This window comes from Bubalus kerabau, chromosome 20 (assembly GCF_029407905.1).
Source record: "Bubalus kerabau isolate K-KA32 ecotype Philippines breed swamp buffalo chromosome 20, PCC_UOA_SB_1v2, whole genome shotgun sequence".
Lineage (NCBI taxonomy): Eukaryota > Metazoa > Chordata > Mammalia > Artiodactyla > Bovidae > Bubalus > Bubalus kerabau.
Window position 1 is genome coordinate 33,367,688 of NC_073643.1, and position 25,523 is coordinate 33,393,210.

Consider the following 25,523-nt stretch of genomic DNA (forward strand, 5'->3'; position numbering starts at 1 on the left):
TTGTTGGCTCTCTGCTGCCACAGGGCCTTTGCACAGGCAGTTCATTCTGTCAAACTGAAATCTATTCACTCTTCAGACCACAGACCAGGTGAAGACAGGAAAGCCTTCTCTGACTCTTTACACCAAATCTTCCCAGCTCCCACAGCACCGTGGCCTTCTCTTGTCTGGTACCTGGTCAACGCTGCATCATTTCTGTGATGTGATTTACCTTTGCTAGTTTTTCATTCATTTATTCACTCATTCAATAAGAATTGTTTTATGAGGTTTTACTACCTACTGAATATAATGTAAAGTGCTCAGTTTAGTTCAGCTGCTGAGTCATGTCCAACTATTTGTGACCCCCATGGACTGCAGCACGTCAGGCTTCCCTGTCCATCACCAGCTCCCAGAGCTTGCTCAAACTCAGGTCCATCAGGTCTGTGATGCCATCCAACCATCTCATCCTCTGTCCTCCCCTTCTCCTCCTGCCTTCAATCTTTCCCAGCATCAGGGTCTTTTCCAATGCTCAGAGGTGAACAAAAGAGATAAGATCCCAACTCTAGGTTATTTGAATCCTAGGTCTACGACTACACCATGTACAGAGAATAGCAGTCAGCAAACTTTTTCTCCCAGACATTAAGTATTTTTAGCTTAGTGGGCCATAAATTCTCTGCTGCACTACTCAACCTTCTAGCATAGTGTGAAAGCAGTCATGGACCGTCTGAAAACAAATGAGCACGGCTGCGTTTGAGTAAGACTTTACAGAACAGGCAGTGGGCAGAACGTGTCCTGTGGGCTTCCTGTAAAGCAGATCCCTGATTCAGACCAATTTCTTAATCTCTGCTCAGTTTCCTTGTGGGAAGGAAACACTGCGGCATTCGAAGGCTTTGAGGGCACCAGCTCATATTTGTGCAGACTTCTTTCCTACTTGTCCTTCAAGACTCCGTGCGAAGGCAACCACCTCAGGAGCTGTGCTGTGTACTTCACATACATTAATTCATTATATGATCACAACTCTGAAGTTGATTCAGGTGTTCCTGCACTAACCCCATCTATAAGTCCTGGAAAAATGTCACGTTCTGCAGAATCACAAACCATGAATAACATGGCATATAGGAGGAGAGAAGGTGAGGGGCAACTCCTCAAAACCTCTGGACCTTTGTAACCAGAGCATGCATAACGACAATCAGTTAACTGTAATTCCACACTAGCTGGTTAAATTTCTACTGATGTTTGCAGCCAGCTTCACAGACAGTTTTCAACCTTGAGTCTCCAGCTTCCCTCCCTTCAAAAAGGTAGATCTTAGATGGTAAGTATTTCTAATGTAGATCATTTCTTTAAAAATGAAAATCTGATCCTGGCTACAGCCTTTGCTGTGAGTGCATTGTGATAATACAGAGAGAGATGTCTCTAAGGTTTGCACTCAAATCTTCTGCAGCGAATGGAGAACCATGGAAAAGCAAGCAGTTTCTGTAGCCTAAATGCTACTAAAACTGCAGGAATGGCGGATGCTTTGTACTGAACAGATACCTGGCTTAGTGTAAAGTCTTCATCAACAGCTAAGGCTTTCTCTTTAAATACCATAAAGCTTACCCTGGACTGGTTCAAACACTTACATGCTGTGGAAAAGGAACAAAAGGAATTTCGTGTTACAGCAGCATGAGTTCTTTATCTGTCAAAAAGATTGGAGCTGTTCACATTAAAAAAACATACTACAACAAAATAGGATATACTGACACTGTACCCATATTCTAGATGAGGAAACTAAGGTTTAGACTAGAGACTAAATAACCTGCCCCAAATTAACTAATGACAAAGCTGGGGATTCAAAGGCAAGCCAAGTAATTCCACATTTGTGCATTTAAGGAAAGAGAGAAGGAAGGGACAGCAGGAGGGAGGAAGGGAAGCAGACAGCAAAGCAGAGAAGGAGACAGGGAAGGAGATTAACATCTACAAAGGTATCCTCCAAGGGCAAGGAAAGGAAAGATTGAAAAAAAGCAAAGCTACTGAGAGAAAAATAGTCAATTCTCTCTTTCTCGCAAGAGCATTAAAATGAGTATCAGTATGTAAATTAAAAGAAAAAATAACCAAATATGTATAGAGAAGACTCTATACATGGACATCACCAGATGGTCAACACCGAAATCAGATTGATTATATTCTTTGCAGCCAAAGATGGAGAAGCTCTATACAGTCAGCAAAAACAAGACCAGGAGCTGATCTGGGTCAAGATGACGACCAAGATGATCTGTGGCTCAGATCATCAACTCCTTATAGCCAAATTCAGACTCAAATTGAAGAAAGTGGGGAAAAGCACTAGACAATTCAGGTATGACCTAAATCAAATCCCTTATGATTATACAGTGGAAGTGAGAAATAGATTTAAGGGGCTAGATCTGATAGACAGAGTGCCTGATGAACTATGGACGGAGGTTTGATATTGTACCAGAGACAGGAATCAAGACCATCCCCAAGAAAAAGAAATGCCAAAAAGCAAAATGACTGTCTGAGGAGGCCTTACAAATAGCTGTGAAAAGAAGAGAAGCGAAAAGCAAAGGAGAAAAGGAAAGATATACCCATTTGAATGCAGAGTTCCAAAGAACAGCAAGGAGAGATAAGAAAGCCTTCCTCAGTGATCAATGCAAAGAAATAGAGGAAAACAACAGAATGGGAAAGACTAGAGATCTCTTCAAGAAAATTAAAGGTATCAAGGGAACATTTCATGCAAAGATGGGCTCAATAAAGGACAGAAATGGTATGCAGATAACAGAAGCAGAAGATATTAAGAAGAGGTGGCAAGAATACACAAAAGAGCTGTACAAAAAACATCTTCATGACCCAGATAATCACAACGGTGTGCTCACTCATATTCACCTAGAGCCGGACATCCTGGAATGTGAAGTCAAGTGGGCCTTAGAAAGCATCACTACGAACAAAGCTAGTGGAGGTGATGGACTCCAGTTGAGCTATTTCAAATCCTAAAAGATGATGCTGTGAAAGTGTTGCATTCACTATGTCAGCAAATTTGGAAAACTCAGCAGTGGCCACAGGACTGGAAAAGGTCAGTTTTCATTCCAATCACAAAGAAAGGCAATGCCAAAGAATACTCAAACTACTGCACAATTGCACTCATCTCACACGCTAGTAAAGTAATGCTCAAATTCTCCAAGCCAGGCTTCAGCAATACATGAACCGTGAACTTCCAGATGTTCAAGCTGGTTTTAGAAAAGGCAGAAGAACCAGAGATCAAATTGCCAACATTGCTGGATCATTAAAAAAGCAAGAAAGTTTCAGAAAAACATCTATTTCTGCTTTATTGACTATGCCAAAGCCTTTGACTGTGTGGATCACAATAAACTGTGGAAAATTCTGATAGAGATGGGAATACCAGACCACCTGACCTGCCTCTTGAGAAACCTGTATGCAGGTCAGGAAGCAACAGTTAGAACTGGACATGGAACAACACACTGGTTCCAAATAGGAAAAAGAGTATGTCAAGGCTGTATATTGTCACCCTGCTTATTTAACTTATATGCAGAGTACATCATGAGAAATGCTGGGCTGGAGGAAGCACATGCTGGAATCAAGATTGCTGGGAGAAATATCAATAACCTCAGATATGCAGATGACACCACCCTCATGGCAGAAAGTGAAGAAGAACTAAAGAGCCTCTTGATGAAAATGAAAGAGGAGAGTGAAAAAGTTGGCTTAAAGCTCAACATTCAGAAAATAAAGATCATGGCATCTGGTCCCATCACTTCATGGGAAATAGATGGGGAAACAGTGGAAACGGTGTCAGACTTTATTTTGGGGGGCTCCAAAATCACTGCAGATGGTGACTGCAGCCATGAAATTAAAAGATGCTTACTCCTTGGAAGGAAAGTTATGATCAACCTAGGCAGCATATTAAAAAGCAGAGACATTCCTTTGTCCACAAAGGTCCATCTAGTCAAGGCTATGGTTTTTCCAGTAGTCATGTATGGATGTGAGAGTTGGACTATAAAGAAAGCTGAGCACCGAAGAATTGATGCTTTTGAACTGTGGTGTTGGAGAAGACTCTTGAGAGTCCCTTGGACTGCAAGGAGATCCAACCAGTCCACTCTAAAGGAGATCAGTCCTGGGTGTTCATTGGAAGGACTGAATATAAAGCTGAAACTCCAATACTTTGGCCACCTGATGCGAAGAGTTGACTCATTTGAAAAGACCCTGATGCTGGGAAAGATTGAAGGCAGGAGGAGAAGGGGACAACAGAGGATGAGATGGCTGGATGGCATCACCGACTCAGTGGACATGGGTTTGGGTAGACTCCAGGAGTTGGTGATGGACAGGGTGGCCTGGTGTGCTGCAGTTCATGGAGTCGCAAAGAGTCGGAGACGACTGAGTGACTGAACTGAACTGAACTGAACAGAAGTGAATCACGTGCTCCTGCCCTGGTACTCACTCATCAATCATGGACACCTTCAGCCTCAACTCATTTATGCTTAAAATAGAACTAAAAGCTATAGGACATTCTGTAACCACAAACTATGTCAGAAATGGCTTTTTGTGTTACAGATTTTGGAAACCTAAGGATTAAATATTTAACAAGGATTTTAAGATGTCTGTATAGAAAACTAGTGGTAGTTTGGTCAACTTCCTCATCATCTATTTCTAGTAAGTCTATGCTGAGAGTCTCTGCTTAAAAGGCCTTCAGGAAAGTCTCAAAGATTCAAGAAGTGATATCCAGGATTACCATCACCATCATATTCAAAACACACAAAGACAAAAATAATAAAACAAGTAAATAAAACAAAAGAGGTGTGCCAAATGACTTTTTGCCACCCTCAGGTAGAAAAATTACTGTGAAACTCTAAGCAATATATACACTGGAGGGTCTTTATTACAACAACTGTTTTGTATATCTATTATTTAAAACAATACTAATGTTTCTTTCTTTTAAGGACTTTTTAAAGTCATCCTTTGTGATCTTCATCTTAATGTGAATGAAATTTCAGTAACCTGGAGGTGGTCACCTCTCAAGGAAAAAGTAGAGACAGTTCACTGGATGTCAGTTAGGCTCTGAGACCAGCTAGTCAGATGGGGAGACTGGGGCCCAGAAAGGCAACTTCTCCAAGGTCATACTAAGGGTCCACACCTGGGCATGGATACTATTCACGGATGTTTGATTTCAGGCCTGTAGTGTCGACTGTTAAGTAGTCAATGTTGTAAGACAGGTTGAAGGGAATGGCCTTTCTTCTTATCTCAAGATAGTATGTATCATAGAAATACGATAAATGGTTTAATAACAAAAATAAAGGTCACCAAGCAGTTAGTAGTAAGTACAGAATACTCAAGATGACATGCTTCTGAAAGGTAAGAAACAAAAAAGATTAAAATTATATATGTTATAAGCAATAGGTATTGGGAGAGCAAGATCTTAGACTAGGGGGAAAAATGGCAGATCATATAAAGAAGAAGACAGCTAATCCCAGAGCATATGAATCAAAGTACTTACAGACTATATAAAAATACTTATGCAATCTGGTTAGTGATGAAAACTTTCTGAAGACAGATAATGATTCGCATCAGTTGACTGGCTCTACAAAGTGGGCCCTGGGGCTCAGAAATGAGAGGCTGTGATTAAATGTATTTTGAATCTCTAATTGCCTAAAAATAATAATGCTTACAAAAGTGAATAGCTAATAAAATTGTGTATAATCACTTATTTTTAACCAGAGTTCCAGATCCAAAACTGATGACTTCTCAACCTATAAGGTGAAGTTTAATTTCAGAATCAGAACATTCTCACAGCCTTTGACATCTATTAATATTTCTTCAAAGTTTAGCCCCACTTTTAACCATTTTTCCCAGAATTTTCTATAGGTAGGGATTTAACTCGGAGAAGGCATTGGCACCCCACTCCAGTACTCTTGCCTGGAAAATCCCATGGACGGAGGAGCCTGGTGGGCTGCAGTCCATGGGATCGCTAAGAGTCGGACACGACTGAGCGACTTCACTTTCACTTTTCACTTTCATGCATTGGAGAAGGAAATGGCAACCCACTCCAGTGTTCTTGCCTGGAGAATCCCAGGTACGAGGGAGCCTGGTGGGCTGCCATCTCTGGGGTCTCACAGAGTCGGACACGACTGAAGCGACTTAGCAGCAGCAGCAGCAGGGATTTAACTGTTGCCTAACTTGGCTGTCAATCATCAAATCAAATTCTAAGAATTTTAAGTAATGGGTAAAATCTGGGGAGACATTAAGAACTGTGGTCATCAGAATCACACTGCCTTCCTTAAAAAAAAAAATCACTGTTAAGGGAACCTGCATAATCAGGTGATTTTTAAGAACAAAAATTCCTTGCTGCTAAAATGTTATTGAGTTAATAATCATTGGTCAAAAGAAACTTTATATACCCCGACTTTATATACCCCATTTACGCCTAGAGAAATAAATACCAGATCAATTTCCCTCATTTTTTGCTAAAACATTCAAGTTTTGAGCATTTCTCAAGAACCCATTGGTGGTTCAATTACCAGGGACTTAGTGTGTGACTGCGGTGGAAATGCTGATGGCAGTGATCAAAATTAATAAGAACTGTGCTAGACGCAGTGCTAAGTGCTTTGCAAGCATCATGTCACTTACTTCTCACAGTAACCCTATGAGGTAGGGACTTTTATTATCCTTTTCCACTGTGGTCCAGAAAGGATTTGGGAGCTGCCCATCTCACTCCAGGGCTGAAGCCTTTAAACATGTACACAGCAGCCAGAGGTGTGGCATACAAACAACACCTTGAGGCAAGAGTTCTTTGAATGAATTTTAACTGAAAAATGGAAACCCTAACAAAAAAGTAAAGTAGGTGTGGGAAAGAAGGTTAGTGATCAGTGCAGAAGTTTGCAAGAGGTATCTTTAGGTTATTTCTGATTTCCTCCTCTTAAGAGAAGGGAGGTAAGAAGATAATCCATGTCTTTTGGTGGAAGAAAAGGGCACTGCATGGCTTTTATGTGAACCATGCTTCTTCTATGGCTGGACTTCGGTCCATGTGCTGGGTGCGCAAATTAAGGACTCCGGTATTAGAAAGAGTTGGTCTTTCCTGTGGAGCTTCCAAAAATGAAGGTTTGTTTTATTCAAACCCAGGGGGCAAGCTGGCTTCATGTACTGGATATACTGCCTTCCAGCGGAAAACTAATACTGAAAAAAGAAAAAGAAGAGAAAACACTTTCTGTTGATGTCAATGGTCCAGTGTAAAAGGCCAAGTGAAGACTATGGCCACGTCAGTAAAGACCTTTGATGTCAGAGACTGACCATCAAGGGCCTGCTGCTTGTGAAATGATAGATGTTAGGGTCCCTGGGACTCTGAAAAGGGCAGTCTGTGTTACCATTAACTACATTCAATTTGAAAAAGAGGAAAGTAGATTCCAAAGTAGAGCTGAAGTGACACTTGATAGTTTAAGAAAGTTTCCTAAAAAGAAGTAGCTCTTAACATTTTTTTTTAAGTCAAATATTTCCAGGCCCTGTTTGATTAGAGTTGTCCTTTCAGTTTTTGCTGATCAAGAAAATGTGTTAAAAATAAAGAATAAAAAGAAATATATAGCCTTGGTATCAATTTGTACTTTGTTCATTGCAGTGGCATCAATGTTTATTTGCAAAAGAGATGTCTAGGTAAGTAAGGTGGATACTTTATTTATAAATGTTGATGGACAAATGGATTCATTCATGCCTCAGAGTTCCTACAAAGTCACAATGGCTTCTATAGCTTAAAATGGGAACCATTGTATAATTTCAGTTTCTTCTCATTATTTTATCCCCAACTCATCTCCCTAAGATTTTGCATGATTAATCTAGTTTTATCAACTTTGTGAAAATATCTGCAAATAATGGGATGCACCCCATGTACAAAAGACTCTACAGAGAGCTACTGGATGTTTTGCAACTTCCGCTGATCAACTTCACCAGAGAGAAACATTTCCTTTGCTTGTCTTCCTCTTCCCCTCTCTCCTCAAATAAAGTGCCTACCAATTTTACCACTGCTGGAGATTTTCCATAACTCTTTATATGTTTACTTGAGGTCTAAGAGGCTGACTTTATTTGCATTAGCATTTCTCAATTTTTCTTATGTTTCTTACATATTAACTTCCAGGTTTCTATAGCAGTGATTCTCAAACATGAGTCTGCATTAGAATTTTCCAGAGGGCTGGCTACGACAAGTTAATGGGCTCTATCCTCAGGGTTTCTGGCTCAACGGGTTTGGAGTGAACTCAGGGAATCTGTGTTTCTAAAGAGTTCCCACATAATGCAGGGGATCCAGACCCCAGACTACATTTTGAGACCCACTGAGCTATAAAAAACTTTCCCAAAAACACCTTTTAGAGTTAAGTTCTATACACCTTAGCTTCAGGTCAAGCTGAATGAAAATTTTACATCAAAATGAAATCTCCTCCCAAAATGTCCTAACTCCCCTGTCTATGAGACATTAGGGCTCCTAACTGTCAGTAAAAATCAGCACGACATCCCATACTCTTACCATTGTATTATGAATTCCATCAGTGTTTTGTAATTAATGAGCTGGAAAAATTCTTTGGGTATATGATATTAATATAAATTTGGAAAGCTACTGAGAAAATTGAAATCAACATTACAGTGGCATGCATGTTTGTTAACGTATACTATTTTAAAATTAAGATAATAATAATAAGTAATAAATAAATAATAAACATTGAGAAAATATGTAACTCCAAACTCAGGAAATCATAACTTTTGACAACAGAAAGATCTTTCTTTCTGAAACTCATTGCATGGTTAACATTTTTACTCCTTTGATTTTTCTCACTTATGCAACTGAACAAAAATGCAACTTTACAGGCTCTTAGTTTTTATATGAAGAACACATTAAATCTTTCCAACAGAGTTTACTAATTCCAGTATAATCAACTCATTATTTGCATTAAGAATAACAAAGTATCTAAAAATATATAAATTATCATTTCAAATGTGTGTTTTTTCTGGTTTAATAAATGGTCAGAAACTAGTATCAAAACAGAAATCCTGGGTGCCCGGTAGATAAGGAGAAAAAACTGTTTCATGGAATTATCAGCTATGCAGAAAATTCCTAAAAATATACTGCAAGTTAACCGAGAAAAGAAACATCCTTAGCAACATTAACAAAAGTAAAAATCATGTATAAAACTCCTTTAAAAAAAAGTCGGTTTCAATATCTTACTTGTTCATTCAGCTACTATGCAATATATATTTAAAGAAGAAGCAGGATTAATTGATATCCTTTTCCTTCAATGTCTCTTTTTGTACCACGAACATTGATGAGATGCTTATACGTTCCTGAGGCTTTAGTCAGCTTTAACACACCACACAGGTGCTATTTAAGTGTGATGTGTGTAGGTTTAAGAAGAAACTGGATTAAGAGTCTGAGTAAGATGTGTGACTAACAAGTTAAAAGCTGTCACGGCTCAGGCCTGAATGAAAGGTGGTTGGCAGAGATGGATCCCAATGCAATATTTCCAAGGGTGACTCTGCTGTGCCCTCCTGGGAAAGGGTGTTTTGACAGGAAATATCAACCACATCTGAGATACATCAGCTAACCTGGGCTCCAAAGGGTTGTGAGAATGAAAATAATGACTAAAAATGGTTTGAGCTTCCTTGGTGGGGAGGAAGGCAGTGGGAAAGCAATCGTGTTGCATAGGTATAATGGCAGCAAATAAAGATGGCAACTTGGAGTCAGCAGTAATAATTACTATATCAATATTATTCATTATTATACGACACAGCAGAATCCTTGACTGAGCATTTTCCATCTACCTAGCATGGCACTAAATGCTTTAAATCTGTACTAACACAAAGGCCACAGCCACATGGGCTACTGAGCACTGGAAATGTGGCCAGTGTGACGAGGATTTTAAAAATTCTTTAAAAGTTAAAGAACTTCAAAATTTTTTAAATTCTTCAAGAATTTCATTTTAATTTAAAGATTTATATTCAACTTAGTAATTGGAAGTCAGTGAGAGGATAGGAATCTAGCATTTCAACTGTAAATCTCATAAAATCAAAACAGATGGAGTAATTCAATGAAAAATTAGCATCTGAATGGCAATGTTTCTATAGGTGTAAAACACACACTTGATTTTGAAGACTTAGTATGAAGACTTAATATAGAAAAAAAAAAGTGTGAATGCAAAAATCTTGGTAATTCTTATATTGATTGTATGTTGAAATGATAACATTTTGGATATACTGAATTAAATAATACACAGGATTAAAACTGGTGTCATCACTTTCTTTTTACTGTGGGCTACAGCTCACCTGATCGCAAAGAGTCAGACACGACTTAGTGACTAAACAACAACAACGAGAAAATTTAAATTTATACATGCAGCTCACATTCTGTGGGATAGTGCTGCGTAAGGTGAATTATCTCATTTAACCCTCACAAAAATTCTCCAGGTCAGACACTATTACTTCTATTTCACAGATAAGGACACTGAGACCCAGAATAAACAGGAAATGTGTCTAAGGTCACCCAGTTAAGTATTGGAGACTATTTTATCTGCTTCATATGCTCCATTTTTGAGTCATTTAATCTAATCCCAGACTTTTCAACAAGGATGCTGATTATAGTCACATCTCAAAGCATAATGAAGTACATCAGCTGGCATTAAGGGGAATCTGGCATCCAGAGAATAATTTAGTGCAGTGTTTGGATACCAAGGTTACAAGGCTGAAGTCATAAGGTTCTGTACTTCTCATAAATTCAATCTTTTAAGATTAACCTGGCTGTCATAAATATCACCAAACACTTAACAATGCAGGAGGACCGAAGGCCATCACGACAGCCTGTCTTACCAGACGAAGGATTCAAATTAAATTCCATCAAATCACACTGAGTCAATATGCTCTGACAAGCACCTCACATCCAAAACCTCTAAGAGCCTGGAATTGTTTTTCCTAATTTGCTCCCCTCTTTTCTTCACCAAGAGACAAAAGAAAGCCCAAGAAAATGCTGAATGGGGTAAAAGAAAATGCAACAAAGTTAATAGGGGACTTCAGAAATTGTAAAAACTCAAAAACAAGAGGGCGCGTTTCCATCACTGCACAATATTGCTTTTGTTAAGAGCCAAGTCTCAGTCTTGAAACGTGTTGGTAATAAATCAGCAGGCATTATTTTAAATCAACTGGTTTTATGAAATAAGCCAAGAGTTGAAAGAGGCAGGACTAATTACCAACATTCCTTGATGAATTACTTAGCGGCGTGTGCTAAGTCAATGTGCGTCTATGTCTTGATCCCCAACTTTATCCCATACTTATTTCCCAGGAGGTAAAAAGAACATGTGGCTAATTAAAGCACCGATCTCCACAGCCAGAAGTACTCAAGGTAGGATTCCTTTCGGAAAAAAAAAAAAAGAAAAGGTTCTTTGCCTGGTACTTATTAATCTAATTTTTACTACTTCACTAGAAAAACAGACCTAATCTTGTCACCTTTAGGCAGTCTGAACTACCATGCAGTGTTCTGAAAAAAAATGTTACATATTTGTAATTTAGCCAATAAGAATTTCTTAAGCCTTTCCTAACCAGCAGGAATGTCTCTGGTTTGTCGCTTCTAATTAAGTCTCAACAAAATTTTTAGCTCCTAAATTTTAATTATACAAAACTCCGGGCCAACAGGGGAGATTATGACAAAGTTACGCCTGATGGTAAGGTAGTAGAAATCTGAAGTTTGCTTTTCATGTTGGTCCTTTTAACTTTTTAAAATTATTCACAAACTGGTGATTCAAATCTTTTTACTAACTTTCAATTTTCGGGATCCTCACACCTTGCTATTTTTCCTTTAGGGAACACCACGTAACAGGGAGTTATGCAATGTGCACATGTCTAGTAAACTCACCTAACTGGGCTGCTCAAAAGACTTATAGGCAAAAGAAACTTCCCTAAGACTCCTAATAAAATGCATCAAGAGAAGCCCACTTAATTATATTGAGAACATATGCATATACCCTCTTGGTTAAAAAATTAATAAAGCCTTTGACCACCAATATCTCCAATCCAAAAACTCATTCCAGATGTAACAAGTAAGAACAATTTGGTATAAAACAATCTAGGTCCTTTTCTAGAATATTCTCTAGTTTTTAAAACAGTGATTACAACTCTTTCTCTAGGACCATTCTCTACTTTAATAACTTCCTATTTTATCTGCTTCATATGCTCCAATTTTAATTCATCTCATTTTTGCAAAACTATAAATTAATAGGAAAAAACATCTAACTTTATAAACAAGGTCTGAAAGACTAGTGTGTTGTTGGGAGTTAAATTTTCCTTAAAGTTTAGGCTGATGCTCAAAGAAGCCAATAACAAGAGACATATTCAGGGCAAGAGCCAAGATACTAGTACTGATTGCAGCCCTAACGTTGTGCAAAACCACTTACTAATTTACATATTTTTAAACACAGATCCCACCCCCTTATTTTAGTAGGGCAATGTTAAAATTAGATTTTGCTTACACATGTCCACAATCTCTGTTATTCAAGAGCTTACCTATAGAAGATGGTCTTTTAAATATAAGCACCCTTTTTAATTGTTGGGATTACGTAGGTAACATTTGTAAAGAAGATTCATGACCTTAACGTACAGTAATATAAACTTTATGACAGCTAACATTATTCACTTAAAAGCTAAGAGAAAAACAACCAGAACTGAAGTTCCAGTTTTAAGTGCTGAAATACAACAGAAGTAACAATACTGCAGTGAGGTAGTGGAAGAAAAATTCTAAATGCAACCATAATCCCAGGAGAAAATTAATATTAAAACACATGTATTGACTCTACCAAATTGAGTATTTCAAAAATCCTTTACAAAAATATAAATGTATTACTGATACACACAGAACTATGAAAGATATGAATTAGGCCAATAAGATTAGCCTGGCAGACAGGATGTTTTAGAATGCAAATCATCTTGAGTTATGATTTCTGGATGCTGTTATAAAACATCTCAATATTCTGACCAATAATGATGACTACAATGAAACCATAAATCACCACAGTGGTCAACGTGGCGAGGCAGTATTTTTCTACAGTCCAGGTCTTCCATCTGGCATATAGTGGCAATTCAGGGATACACTTTAATTATTCCATATGGATGTCCCCTTACTAATTTCAAATGCTTAAGATCATGTGTCCTTCCATTAAGCCTGTGAGACTCCTCTGTAGTTTCTCTTCGACCTCCCACTTGGCTCTAACATAGTCTGTTACTGGTGATTTTTTGAAATGTTTAGAGGCTGTTCTTGAACTCTGTAGGAAACAGAGAGGAAGCAAGGTATGTGGTTATAAGTAGATAAGGTAGGCTGATAAGTAGATAAGGTGGGCTTCCCTGGTGGCACAGTGATAAAGAATATGCCTGCCAATGCAGGAGACGCAAGAGACACAGGTTTGACCCCCGGGTCAGGAAGATCCCCTGGAAGAGGGAATGGCAACCCACTCCAGTATTCTTGCCTGGAGAATTCCATGAACAGAGGAGCCTGGTGGGCTACAGTTCATGGGGTCACTAAGAGTCAGGCACGACTGAGCATGCACGCATGCAACGTAGGCTGAGGAGTCTAACTGTGTGACTTCAGTGACAATCTCTTTTTGCATCAGTTTCCCCACGGGGAAGATTGGGCTTATCCTACTTGTCCCACAGGGCTGCTAGAGAGATATGTAATATAATGGACATAAAGGATTCAGCTTACCATCCAATACAGCCAATAATTAATGTCTGTGCAGTCACTGCTTGTCCTCCTCGAAGTTGCTTTAGCTAGTACCACAGTTACACCAGTAATTACTGTATCTGCTGCAGGTACCAGGTTACCATGTCACTTGAGAAATGAAACATTGCTACTTCTGCCTTCTAAACTCTTTCAGGTCATTCACTCTCGGAGAGGAACCACCACCAATGATTAAGCAATTAGTGCCATGAAATCCAACTGAGTTCAAATCCTGACTGCACCACTTGTTTCACACAATTCCGACGAGCTATTTGACCCCTTCACCTCAGTTTCCACGTCTGTGAAATGGGGACACTAATAACGACCGCCTGATCTGGACGTGCCACCCATGACTGTGAGTCTAACAGTTCTCTGGGAGACACATACTAGCTGCAAGGCAGGCGGTATATCCATAAGAGCCTAAGCGTTTTCTAAACAGAACACAAAGAGGGGAGTTAAGAAAGATGCCAAACAGGAATTCAGCACAGAAACAGGAATGTTTCTCAAATCCTTTTTGTTTTTTCATCACCACCCCCTTAGGCAGCCGTTTTAGACCTTCTTGTTCCCCCTAATTACCTCTCCCCTAATCCCCAACCAAGAAAATTGTAACAGGTACATATACTGCATATCTGCTTATGTACTATGCCCTTTTAGAGCAGCAGTCCCCAACCTTTTTGGTACCAGGGACCAGTTTTGTGAAAGATAATTTTTCCATGAGTGGGAAGGTGAAGGGGAAGGTTTCAGGATGATTCGTGCACATCACATTTATTATGCACTTCATCTCCATTATTATTATGCCAACTCCACCTCACACCATCAGTCATTAGATCCCAGAAGCTGGGGACTCCTGCTTTAGAGATCACAAACCATTATAACATCTTATATTTTTTGCCTTCCAAGAGCCAATTTTTGCTCCCCTGGGAGACAATATCAGCCCAGTTAAGAATGAATGTGCTACATGTCATATCATATTGAAAAGAAATTTCCATTCAAAGGTAGATTTAAAAAAAAAAGTCCCACTCCAATTTTCAGTTCTCACTCCAACGCCCTAGACCTTAGCACTGTCCTTAAGTGCTACCTGGACCTCCAGTTTTAGGATTATGAGAACTGTGTAAATTAGAAGAGACTGCACCTATCATTATGGCTTTTTTTACCAGGAGAAAAAGGGGCTGAGCAGCTGCCCTTCATGTAAACCCACAAGGTGACTTCAGTGATGGCAAAGTAGCCCACTGAGAAGAAAAATCCCTGACCCTAGAAAGAAGGTGACCCTCCTCCCAAACCTGCATGGCTCAGATGTCCACTGAACACGGCTGACCTGACCCACACCCTGAGGAGATCACACCACCCGATTCTATGATACCCCTCAGCCACATAAAAATGGCTGTGTGCTCATAGTGGAAGAAATCACTTCCATCTTGTGTGCCAATATTACCAAATGAGGGGCTTTTCAGGTGGTACTGGTGGTGAGGAATCTACCTGCCAATGCAGAAGACATAAGAGACACGGGTTCAATCCCTAGGTTGGGAAGAATCCCTGGAGGAGGGCGTGGCAACCCACTCCAGTATCCTTCCTTGGAGAATCCCTCTGACAGAGCAGCTTGGTGGGCTACAGTCCATAGGGTCACAAAGAATTGGACATGACCAAAGCAACTTAGCATGTACACATGCATGCACATTACCAAATGAATATGGAATTACAGCTGATATTTCAGTGTTTCCAGAAAAGTGGAATTAATTCGTAGGCTTAGCTATATCAAGGCTGACTGTTTTGTTTTACATAGTTGCTCCCCACAGGGCTGCTCTTTCAAGTGGGCCAGGCCTAAAAATCTAAGCAAAGACGACTTTCTTTCAGCCAGGATTCACCGCTCATTCCTAGTTACTAAAAGCAGCGGAGGCAGAAAAGATGTCTGAGGTTAATCAGTGCACATTTACTGAGATGGGTGCCCTACTTAGCCTGGGTTAAGTTAGATTTAGATTTCCCCGATGTAAGGCAACTTTATGGAGAACTTTCCTGTGCCAGCCCTTAGATTACTAACTCCTTACCTACGGTGATATGGTATGCATCGCATTTGCATGGGAAGCAAATGGGTCGCCAGTCACTGCCAAGGCAAACTGGAGCACACGTATCACCAGAATGATCTAAGTGTTTCCAGTACACAGGGTAAGAAGTCCCTATTCTGCCTAAGGAACAGGAAGCTTAAAGCAATATTCTCAAAAGCACAGACAAGGTATTTCTCTCTCAGAAAGAAAAGAAACTATTTGTCTCATTTCACCTGAAAAGGTGAACAAATAAAGATAGGATTTACATCTACCTGATCAAAACTGCCTAATACCTTTCTTCAGACCTCGCTCCCACAAAAGGGATCTGTAGGTTGGAAAGCAGCAGAAGTCAGGAAAGCTGCGCCCTGGACTGTAATAGCTGGTGTCCTGGATCTCCCTCTACACTGTTTAGATCAGTTCTCAGTTAACAAGTACTGTCTATAATTTTTGTCTTATTTTATTGGAGTATAGATGATTTACAATGTTGTATTAGTCTCCGGTGTACAGCAAAGTGAATCAGTTATATGTATACATATATCCCACTCCAGTGTTCTTGCCTGGAAAATGCCATGGACGAAGCAGCTTGGTGGGCTACAGTCCACAGAGTTGCAAAGAGTCGGACATAACTGAGCACACACACACATACATATATCCACTCTTTTTTAGATTCTTTTTCCATATAGGTCATTACAGAATACTGAGTAGAGTTCCAACAAAAATGAGTTTTAAAGGGAAAGAAAATTACCTTATGTGTGACACTGAATACAAAGTGATAACGATCCAGAGATTCAAAGGCTCTGTAGGGAAAGGAGGTCTGTAGGAGGACGAAAAGATGTTTGTGGAACCTGGAAATTGAATCCCTTTGTCCCTGAGAGAAGATGTGGCCTTGTAGACACGGTGTTTGATCCAAAAACAAAAGGACACCAAAGTTCATAAACAGTCCTGAAACTGATGCTCACAGAATGTTCATGTAACTCACACTGACTGGTAACAAAAATATATGCTGGCCCATGGACTATGGGATTAGAAGAATTCTCAGGTTTCCTTTCTTATGTGGTCAGCACCTCTAGTAAGATTCCCTAACTAAGGCGATAAAGGCAAGCCAAACTGAGACACACTGCATCTCTTCCCACTTCTTTTGGCCAATATGATGCTAATGAGGTTCTATGTTCCTGCCTAAATAAATCCGGAAGAAAATCAAATGCATAATGGGGCCTGGGAGCCGTTCCTTCTTCTAATATAACCTCCCAACTCACTCATAACTCCACACACCTTCTTCAAGTTTCTGTATTATACCTAAAGAATAAGCCATACCTTGACAATTCAACATCAGGTAGATTTCATAAATTACAGAGAAAGGCCAGCAATTCAGTCAGTCACCCTTTCCTCCATTAGTGAAATTTCATGGAATATAGGTTGTCAGACAGGGTGACAAGAAAGCAGAACACCCATCCATCCTGGGTTGCTAGAATCACTATTTAAATGAGATGCCATACCTAAGTCAACCACCAAAAAAATACCAATGTGAATTCAGTTCACAAGATAGAGGGCCCTGGCAAAAATGTGTTTTAATACCTGATGAACAGCAAGCATCACTTCTCATTCTGCAGTAATCTAATTCCTTGGGTTATCTGAGATGATTTGGAAAAAAAGAAAAAAATCTAAAAATAAATTTCTTGAAATTATTTAAAAGAGGATATCCTAAAGTTACCAAAAATATCTATTTTTTTCCTTCAAATTCATATAATCTCTCTCCTAAGGAGAACAGAAAGATTCAATATACAATTTATTCCCAAGAGAATACCTTGGCTTTAAATTTTTTTAAGTCCAAGGAGAAAAAAAAAAAAAAAAAAAGGAAGGGAGGCAGAGAGGGAAATCCTTGAAAATTCCCTATACATTTCTAAATAGATATATGTTTTCAAACTATAAACTTGTTTTCAACTATACACTGTCAGAGTCCATGCAGGGGGAGCAATTCTGATGAACCTGCCAGTTCAAGATCAGAGCAATCAGGTACTTTCATAATCAGTCAGAGTTAGAGAGATGAGACAGGGAAAATGCATGCTTGATGGATGTGCGGATGAGGATGGTTGATATGTGATGCTTCTTCAGCCATGAGACTGTGTCCACAAGGCCTATCTCCGGTTCCTCTGTTTGTGTCTAAAAGGAGCCAGGTCAGATTTCAGATCTCTGGTTTGCTTGTCAATAAAACTACCTGTGGCAGAAACTACTTCCATTAATGGTTCTTAATGATATACTTTGTTAATTCACAGTGAGAAATACAGAGTGCGTATTTTCACTATTGCGAAATATATATTATGCACTCCAGATACTGGTTAATTTATGACAAAGAAGCATCCTTAAATTACAATACCCAATTGAATAGGGCTGTTCTTAAGAAACCTAGAGGATATATCCACTATGTAAATACATACAACAATAAAATTAACCACTCCATGTCACCTAAAATAAAAACCAAGAATAGGAATAAAAATCATAAATTAAGTAAATCAATGTAGAAACCAGAGGCTAATCCTTCAAAGTTTCATGAATTTACGGACTGAATGACAACCATCTGAGAAATAAGTAATGCAAATTTCCAATCCCTATGACTTCCAAACACTAGTCCTAAATTTACTAGAAGCGGTCGACAATTTAAAACATGCTTTATAAACGTTCATATTTTAAGCATAATTCTGCAAAAGAAAGGGGATTAACCAGAAAATACTAATTGAGCTTTTCAAAATCATTCAACGCACCAAGAGCAAAAATGTTCGTAACATGGGTTTGTGTGTGTGATTTTTCTATCAAGTTCTTGTAAACCACTGAGAGACGGGAGAGATTTACCCAGGATTCTCTGGCACACGCTAGACGTCTGACTGCCCACATCTACCTCCACTGAAAAGCAGGTATGTTCTGTTCTAGCAACTTAAATCTTTAAAAATTAAATGATGAATTTACTGAGACTATACTATTAGAAAAAATATCTATTCAACATCATCTGTATCATTATGCATAAATTAGTATACTCGGTGTTACTGCTTGAAAATGTATATTCATAGAAATGTGGGTCAAGATTAAGCAAATTAACTGCTTTTCTATTAACCATTTACTTCATAATATATGCTTATGATTTAAAAACTATAAAAGAGAAAAGAAAAAAATGACCATCTTTCTCTCACTTACCTTTCTGTAATAAATGATTCATAATATTTCCATCCACAAAACTTTCAAAAATATGCAAATTATTTTTATAAAGTACTAAGTATTTAAGTATTTGAAGTAATCATGTGTATGACACTCTCCTTTAAATGTAATTTGAATCTCTTAGAATGCCACCTTATATGGAATCATGTTTCTGCTTGGTCCTCCACATAAGGACAGTATATACAAAATCTGTCTAAACAGCTACCAAACCTACCCACATTGCTATGCCCTACACCTCTTAACATACTTTGCTACTTTATATAACTGAAGTATAAAAATGCACCAGTTAGAGATAAACTAATTCCGTATGAAATATACATTAACCATTTGTTCATTTTTGTTTAGATTAAGTCTCCGGGTTCTAACAATATATTTGTGTTTTAACTTTGGACATATTTCTAGTATAACTAAATTGAGCAATAGAGTTAGGGCTAGTGTTACCAGGACACAGTAACATTTAAGGAAAAATGGTTATAGTATTAAAACCAATTAGTATAGATTTTAATTTTAATCATATCACAATTACTTTTTTTAAGTAATAAAAACTTTTAAAAATGATGTCCATTTTTAAAATGAAATGGAAATAATCTTTCAGCATACTCGGGTAATTTTTCTTTCATCAGATATAATTGCCTTAATAGGAATATAGATTTCAACTAATATACTCTAATATAATAACATTACCTTTGATTTAGACATAAACCACTACTAACACAAATCTGTATCATCTCTTCTAAAATCTGTTCTTCAGATTAAAAAAATAGACTACTAAAGTAAATAAAACAGACATTTCTCTATAATTTATTATTACTTAATTTATATAACTTTAAATAATCTGAAATATAGCTAAAAAAAATTATGATTCTTGTGAACAGCAGACAACTTAAATCTTAAATAAACCTTAGGTCTGTAAAAACCCACTGGTTGCCAATTTTCACCCAAGCAGAACAGAAAGTTTAATGTACAACCTACTTCCAAGAGAAAAACTTGCCTTTATTTGGAAGGTGGGGTACATAAGATATACATTAGGTGTGGCAATATTCAGAACTTCAGTCATATTAGAGTAAAACTTTCTGCTAAAGCATTTCAATCTTTTTCATCCTAACAGAATTTTAATATTAGTTTCTCTATGACACAGTTTCAGTACTCCATCATTAAATTTCAAGAGTCTTACAGATAAGAAAACAACTGGCTTAAATTTTGTTTTTAAAGAATCTCTTTCCTTCTTCCTGGTAGAGATCATAGATTGCTTCCCAATTATCACACAGCATCCCATTTGCCTTCATAGTAAACTTTAAATAGTGAAAGATGTCCCTTCTGAGCATAGGAATGATTGCAAAGACCAACAATGAATCATCGGCGGGTAAAGTTCACTTTGTTTAATGAACAGTAACACTCGGGACTCTTCAGGATGGATCAATTAGGTAATGGGATTTTAAAAATTAAGAAGTAAGGAAGTCCTCTTTCTTTTCTTTTAACATCACTTGCATCAGTCACATTTAAGAGTTGGAATGTTTAAAGAAGGAGTACCTCCCAATGTGATTGCAGGACCCATGTGTGAGATGGAATTCTATTCTTAGACTTGTTACAATTTTCCCTAGTAATTAGGAAGCTATATGTCCGGGATAGAATGATGCTAACAAGCTCCTGCAGTTTCTACTCTAGCAAGAAATCAAAGGGACCCAAAACAGACAACTCACTTCAGTAAAAAGATTATGCAGTCTGGTTATTAAAGCTAAGCTCTTCTACCATTTTCTATCTGAAGAGACTTTCTAAAAGAGTCAGATTCTACAGCCAAGATGACTTACTCAAGAAAAAAGAAAACTCAAGAATGGCCATGGAATGTATTTAGGAGGGGGGGGGGGGGAATATATATATATATACACACACACAAGTTATTAGAAGAGGTTCATTTCAGATAACTTGTACATTTTTAAACTTTCCCAAAGAAAGATGGGAAGATATCATTATAAAAACCATCTATAACCTCCTGGTAATTTCTCACAGGACATCAACAACTCTTCCCCCATTTAGTGAGGGTTACTATTAAATTTACAGTTAGTTGGAATCTTTCTTTGGAAATACAAAGCCATGTAGGAATCAATGGAGCTGACATTTACAAATATGTTTCAGATAGGTCAATATAACCAAATAAACATGATGAGACAAATAAAACACCTGGAAAATGGAAAATGTTGAAGAAGAAGAAGGCTTGGCCCAACCAACAAGAGTGACACTCACATACCTTAAGGACTTCCATCGGCACCTGGGTGGCAGAGGGGAGGGTGGTGGGCACGCTGACGTTTATGGCTGGAGTCTGACTCACAGGCACTCTCTGTTGCATGAACTGGGCCGCCTGCAGCTTCTGCTGCTGCTCCCTGCGTTCCTGCTCCTGCATCTGCTCACGCATGAGTTGCTGGCGTAGCAAGATGCGTGATGTCATACTGGAGGAGCTTATCGGAGGCTTGGAGGCCCCAGGATGCTCCTCGGAACTGCTGTGGGGAAACAGAAAAACACACATTGAGTTCCTAATGAGACCTTTCATTTGCATTTTGGGGTATCCTAAATTGCACCAAACTATGAAATGAGCCCGTGCAAAATATAATCAGATCGCAGAGTGGTATTCCACCTAATTGAAAATCAAGAGCTGACAGGATTTAAGTCATCAGTAGTTGAATTAAAATAAGTCGGCTTGATTGCATCTAGGCATTTTTATCATACAGCTTATTTTTTTTGACATTTTATATCGCCTACTACTCATCACCACCAAATATAGTGCTGCCATATGAAGTGCCAAGAAGCAAGGGATCTTAATGGTACCCAGAGTTTCACACTTAAAAATAATTTGCTTGATTTCCTTTTATAGTCGAATCTAGCCAAATAACTACTCCTGTACACTATCTAAATTCCTTGAAGATATCTAAACTGTTTACTAACACACAATAGTTCAAAGAAAAGGTGAACTCTGTCATGGGGAAATTTTTCTACGATACAAGAAGTGAAAGTCATTAAAGAAGCCTTTGGACCAGAATCTTAACACTGAACTCAACCTCAGTCTTCGAGAAAGAGGGCAGAAGACAAGTTAGTTTGGCAACTCCATTCTTCTTCGCCTGGGTTTCTTTGTGCAGTCTTCTCTTCTGATTCTTCTTGGCAAGTCCTATCCAACACGCATTCTATGAGTTCCCTATGAGGCCTGCCTCTAATGGTGCTGGTGCTTACTCTACCCAAAATCATTTTAAAAAGCTTAAATACTTGTCACAAGTCAAGAAGAAAGGACTTTTTGATTTTCCTAAATATAGATTTCTATTGTTTATCTTGCTAGCTCTACGACATCAACAAGTAAATAAACCTCTCTCTGCCTTAGTTACCATGTCTGAAAAAGAGGAATAACAATATTTTAACTTACTTACCCACTTATCAAAATGGGAGATGCTTTTTAAATGTCTTTTGCATCATTTATACTCGAAACCCCTACCTCTTAGGAATTTTGTGAGGATTAAACAAAATAATGAATGAAATAATGCACAGAAATCCCTTAATACAATGAGTGCTATGCAGTACTGCCTCAATAAATGTTTGTTGTCGCAATTACTATTATCCAGAAATTTTGTTTCTGGTAATATCATTTTCTTAAAAAAAAAAAAAAAAACAACAGTTTAGGGCAAAGAACATAAAACCTTAATTAGCACCTGGAAACAGAAAAAAGAGTAATATTTAGGAAGTATTTATATTCATGTCAAAGTTATTCTTCCAGAGAAGTATCTATACCTTTGAGCTTCTTTCCTTGAATATAAATCCCAATATCATCCTTATCTTCTAACAAAGGCAAAATAAAGCCTTTAAATTATTGACCAGCCTTATAAACCCCTTAAAGATAAAAATCTTCAAATTCTTCAGGTTAAAAAAAAAAAAGTACTAAAGAATAAAGAAATGTTTGCATTTCACCTTCACAGAGTTCCAGAAAACTATATAATAAAAAATTATACTAGCATTTAACTCATTACCCAGCACAGAAACCTGGTTCAATAGACTGATAAGTTCATATAAAATAATGCTGTTAATATAGAGCCATAAAAATGGTATAGAGATATACTTATGGTTGTGAATTAAAACTATACAATATATTAAACTTAGGAAATCCTGCTATTAGAAAGGTATGATTAAACTTAAAAAAATGTTTACTACAAGAAAAAGTACAAAGATAATGCAACCCTGAGATATTGCTGGAATATAATACTACAATCCTCTAATATTATCAATATCAATATTATCTAATAGTATCGGTTATCAAGTTGACAATATTATCAACTGATTCAGAAATTTCACTGATGGATAACTTTCTTAGGAAAATAATTCAAAATGTGGAAAACCTGACATTACAAAGCTGTTGACAAATTGCACAGTATTCTGTCCCCTAACATAGGCATGATTATGTAAATTATGAGGGGAGATGTAGGTTAAATAATACAAACTTTTAGTTACAAGATGAGTAAGTTCTGAGGATGTAAAGCACAGCATGGTAACTATAATTAACAATACTGCATCATACACTTGAAATTTCTGAGAGAGCAGATCTGAAGTGTTCTCATCACACACAAAAATATGTAAGTAACCATGTGAGGTGATTAATGCGTTTCACAATGTATACATGTAAAAAAATCATCACATTGTACACCTTAAATAATTTTGTTAAGTATACCTCAATAAATTTGAGGAAATAAATAAAACCATTCAAAAGATTTAAGCATAAAACAGGTTAAAAAAAAATAAGTTAGGGACTTCCCTGGTGGTCCGGTGGTTAAGATTCTGCACTCCCAATGCAGGGTACACGAGTTTGATCCCTGGTTGGAGAACTAAGATCTCCAATGCCACATAGCGTAGCCAAACAACAAAAAAAGTAAATTATGATACATATAGATTTGATAATATACCTTTTTTAAAAAAATTGCTCAGCACATAGCAAAGTGCAAAATCCATGTCCTAAGACAAATTAAAAAGTAGAATCAAAAATGGATGTCCATTCTAATCTAGAATAAGTAGAGTGTATGTATGTACACAAATACACACATGACCAGCAAAAGGATGAGAGCTGCCAAAGTGGGAGTGAGATTATAGGTAAATTTCTTACTTTTAACTTTTCCCACTATAAACCATAATGTCACCATATTTTTTTCAGTGGCAGGATATATGCCACTAATTTAAAAACAGAAGGAATAAGAATTAACTTATAAGCATGAAGAAGTGAGTTGAGTGATCAAATCACAGTTTGGCTGGAAGAGACTAGATCCATCCTAGACAGCATTTTGACAACAGGATAGGGAAGTGCTGACTTGTATCCACTGGTTCTCTTGGAAGTCTTCAGCATCCCAGAAGACTTAAACCCTCTTTCCTTTATAGTTTCCTACAGATATACAAAGACTGAACAATGCTAATACCCAGTTTATTACTTTCATATCATGCATTCATCTACACCATAAAAATACCCCATCATTTCTCAAAAACACTCCATTCACCTGCTCAGGTTCTGCTAAAACAGCACCAAAAGAAAATGCATTTTCCCACTTTTGAGTATGTGTTCAGAGCTCAAAGTACTTTCCTAAACCCAGAAAAGAAGGCTATTTAAAAATAAATAAATAAATAGATGGTCTTGCTATTCAAAGCCTGTCAGGTTAAAACATTCCCAGAGAGACTGATCCTTTTGATAAAAACAGGAGCAAACCTTTGTGCCTTGGCAAATGCAGCTGTGGAAAAATCGCACTAATTAGCTGCTCAAGACAAGCCATTGGCTGTGATACTGGGGGGGGGGAAATCCTTTCAATTAACAGTAAAGCATTCTTGAGACATCTTAAGTTAAAATTACTAGTCATCAACCTCTAAGGCTGCAGACTTTCAAGTCAACAACAGTATCATTTAAAACATTTACTGAAATATCCTATTAGGAAAAAAATTACATATTTATATGGTAGACCCATATAAATAAATTAAAACCCCACACACAAAAAAATCTAGCAATGTTCAGCTAATTGACATTTGAATAAGTCTTCTCAAAGAAAAGAAAGGAAAAATAGTTACTTCACTGCACACGTACCCTACTGGATATTTCCATGTTAAAGATGACTCTCAGATTGTCAGCTTTCCTCGATCTTTTAAACTTTACTTCCTCTTAGAAATAATTGAATCTGCAATTATCACCCTATCGACAAAAATACCTACACATCAAAATGTTAGCAGGTCACATGAGCAAGTTTTAAACTCAAAGTCGAGTTTTATGTGAGAACATTACAGGTAGCCAAAAGCTTATTTTTAAAATGAGGACCTGATGCTTCAACTACTACTACTAAGAGTTGTCTCAATGTATTTAGTTTTAATAGCTGACCGAACTCATCCAGGGCCCATGAACCTCAATGTGCATTAGGTAATCCTAATTTCATCAGTCTGATTCCTTTTAATCAGATTATTTAAAGGTCATTTATTCAACAAATGGCTATTGAGGGTTTCCCCTGTGCCAGGTGCTGGGAATACCTGGTTTCTAATCTCAATGAGTTTAAAAGGTAGGGTCGTGTAATTTTTTT

General features: G+C 37.7%; 1 protein-coding gene across 6 annotated transcripts in view; it reads right to left on the bottom strand.

The window, feature by feature from the left end:
* MITF (melanocyte inducing transcription factor) overlaps window positions 1-25,523 on the bottom strand; it is a 230,149-nt gene that overhangs the window by 71,067 nt on the left and 133,559 nt on the right. For 5 of the 6 annotated variants that reach the window (XM_055558628.1, XM_055558626.1, XM_055558624.1 and 2 more), the window contains exon 2: window positions 21,197-21,446. In XM_055558628.1, coding sequence (XP_055414603.1) covers window positions 21,197-21,446 — 250 coding nt within the window. The remainder of the gene's footprint in view (window positions 1-21,196; window positions 21,447-25,523) is intronic. The other variant, XM_055558625.1, reaches the window with a different exon arrangement.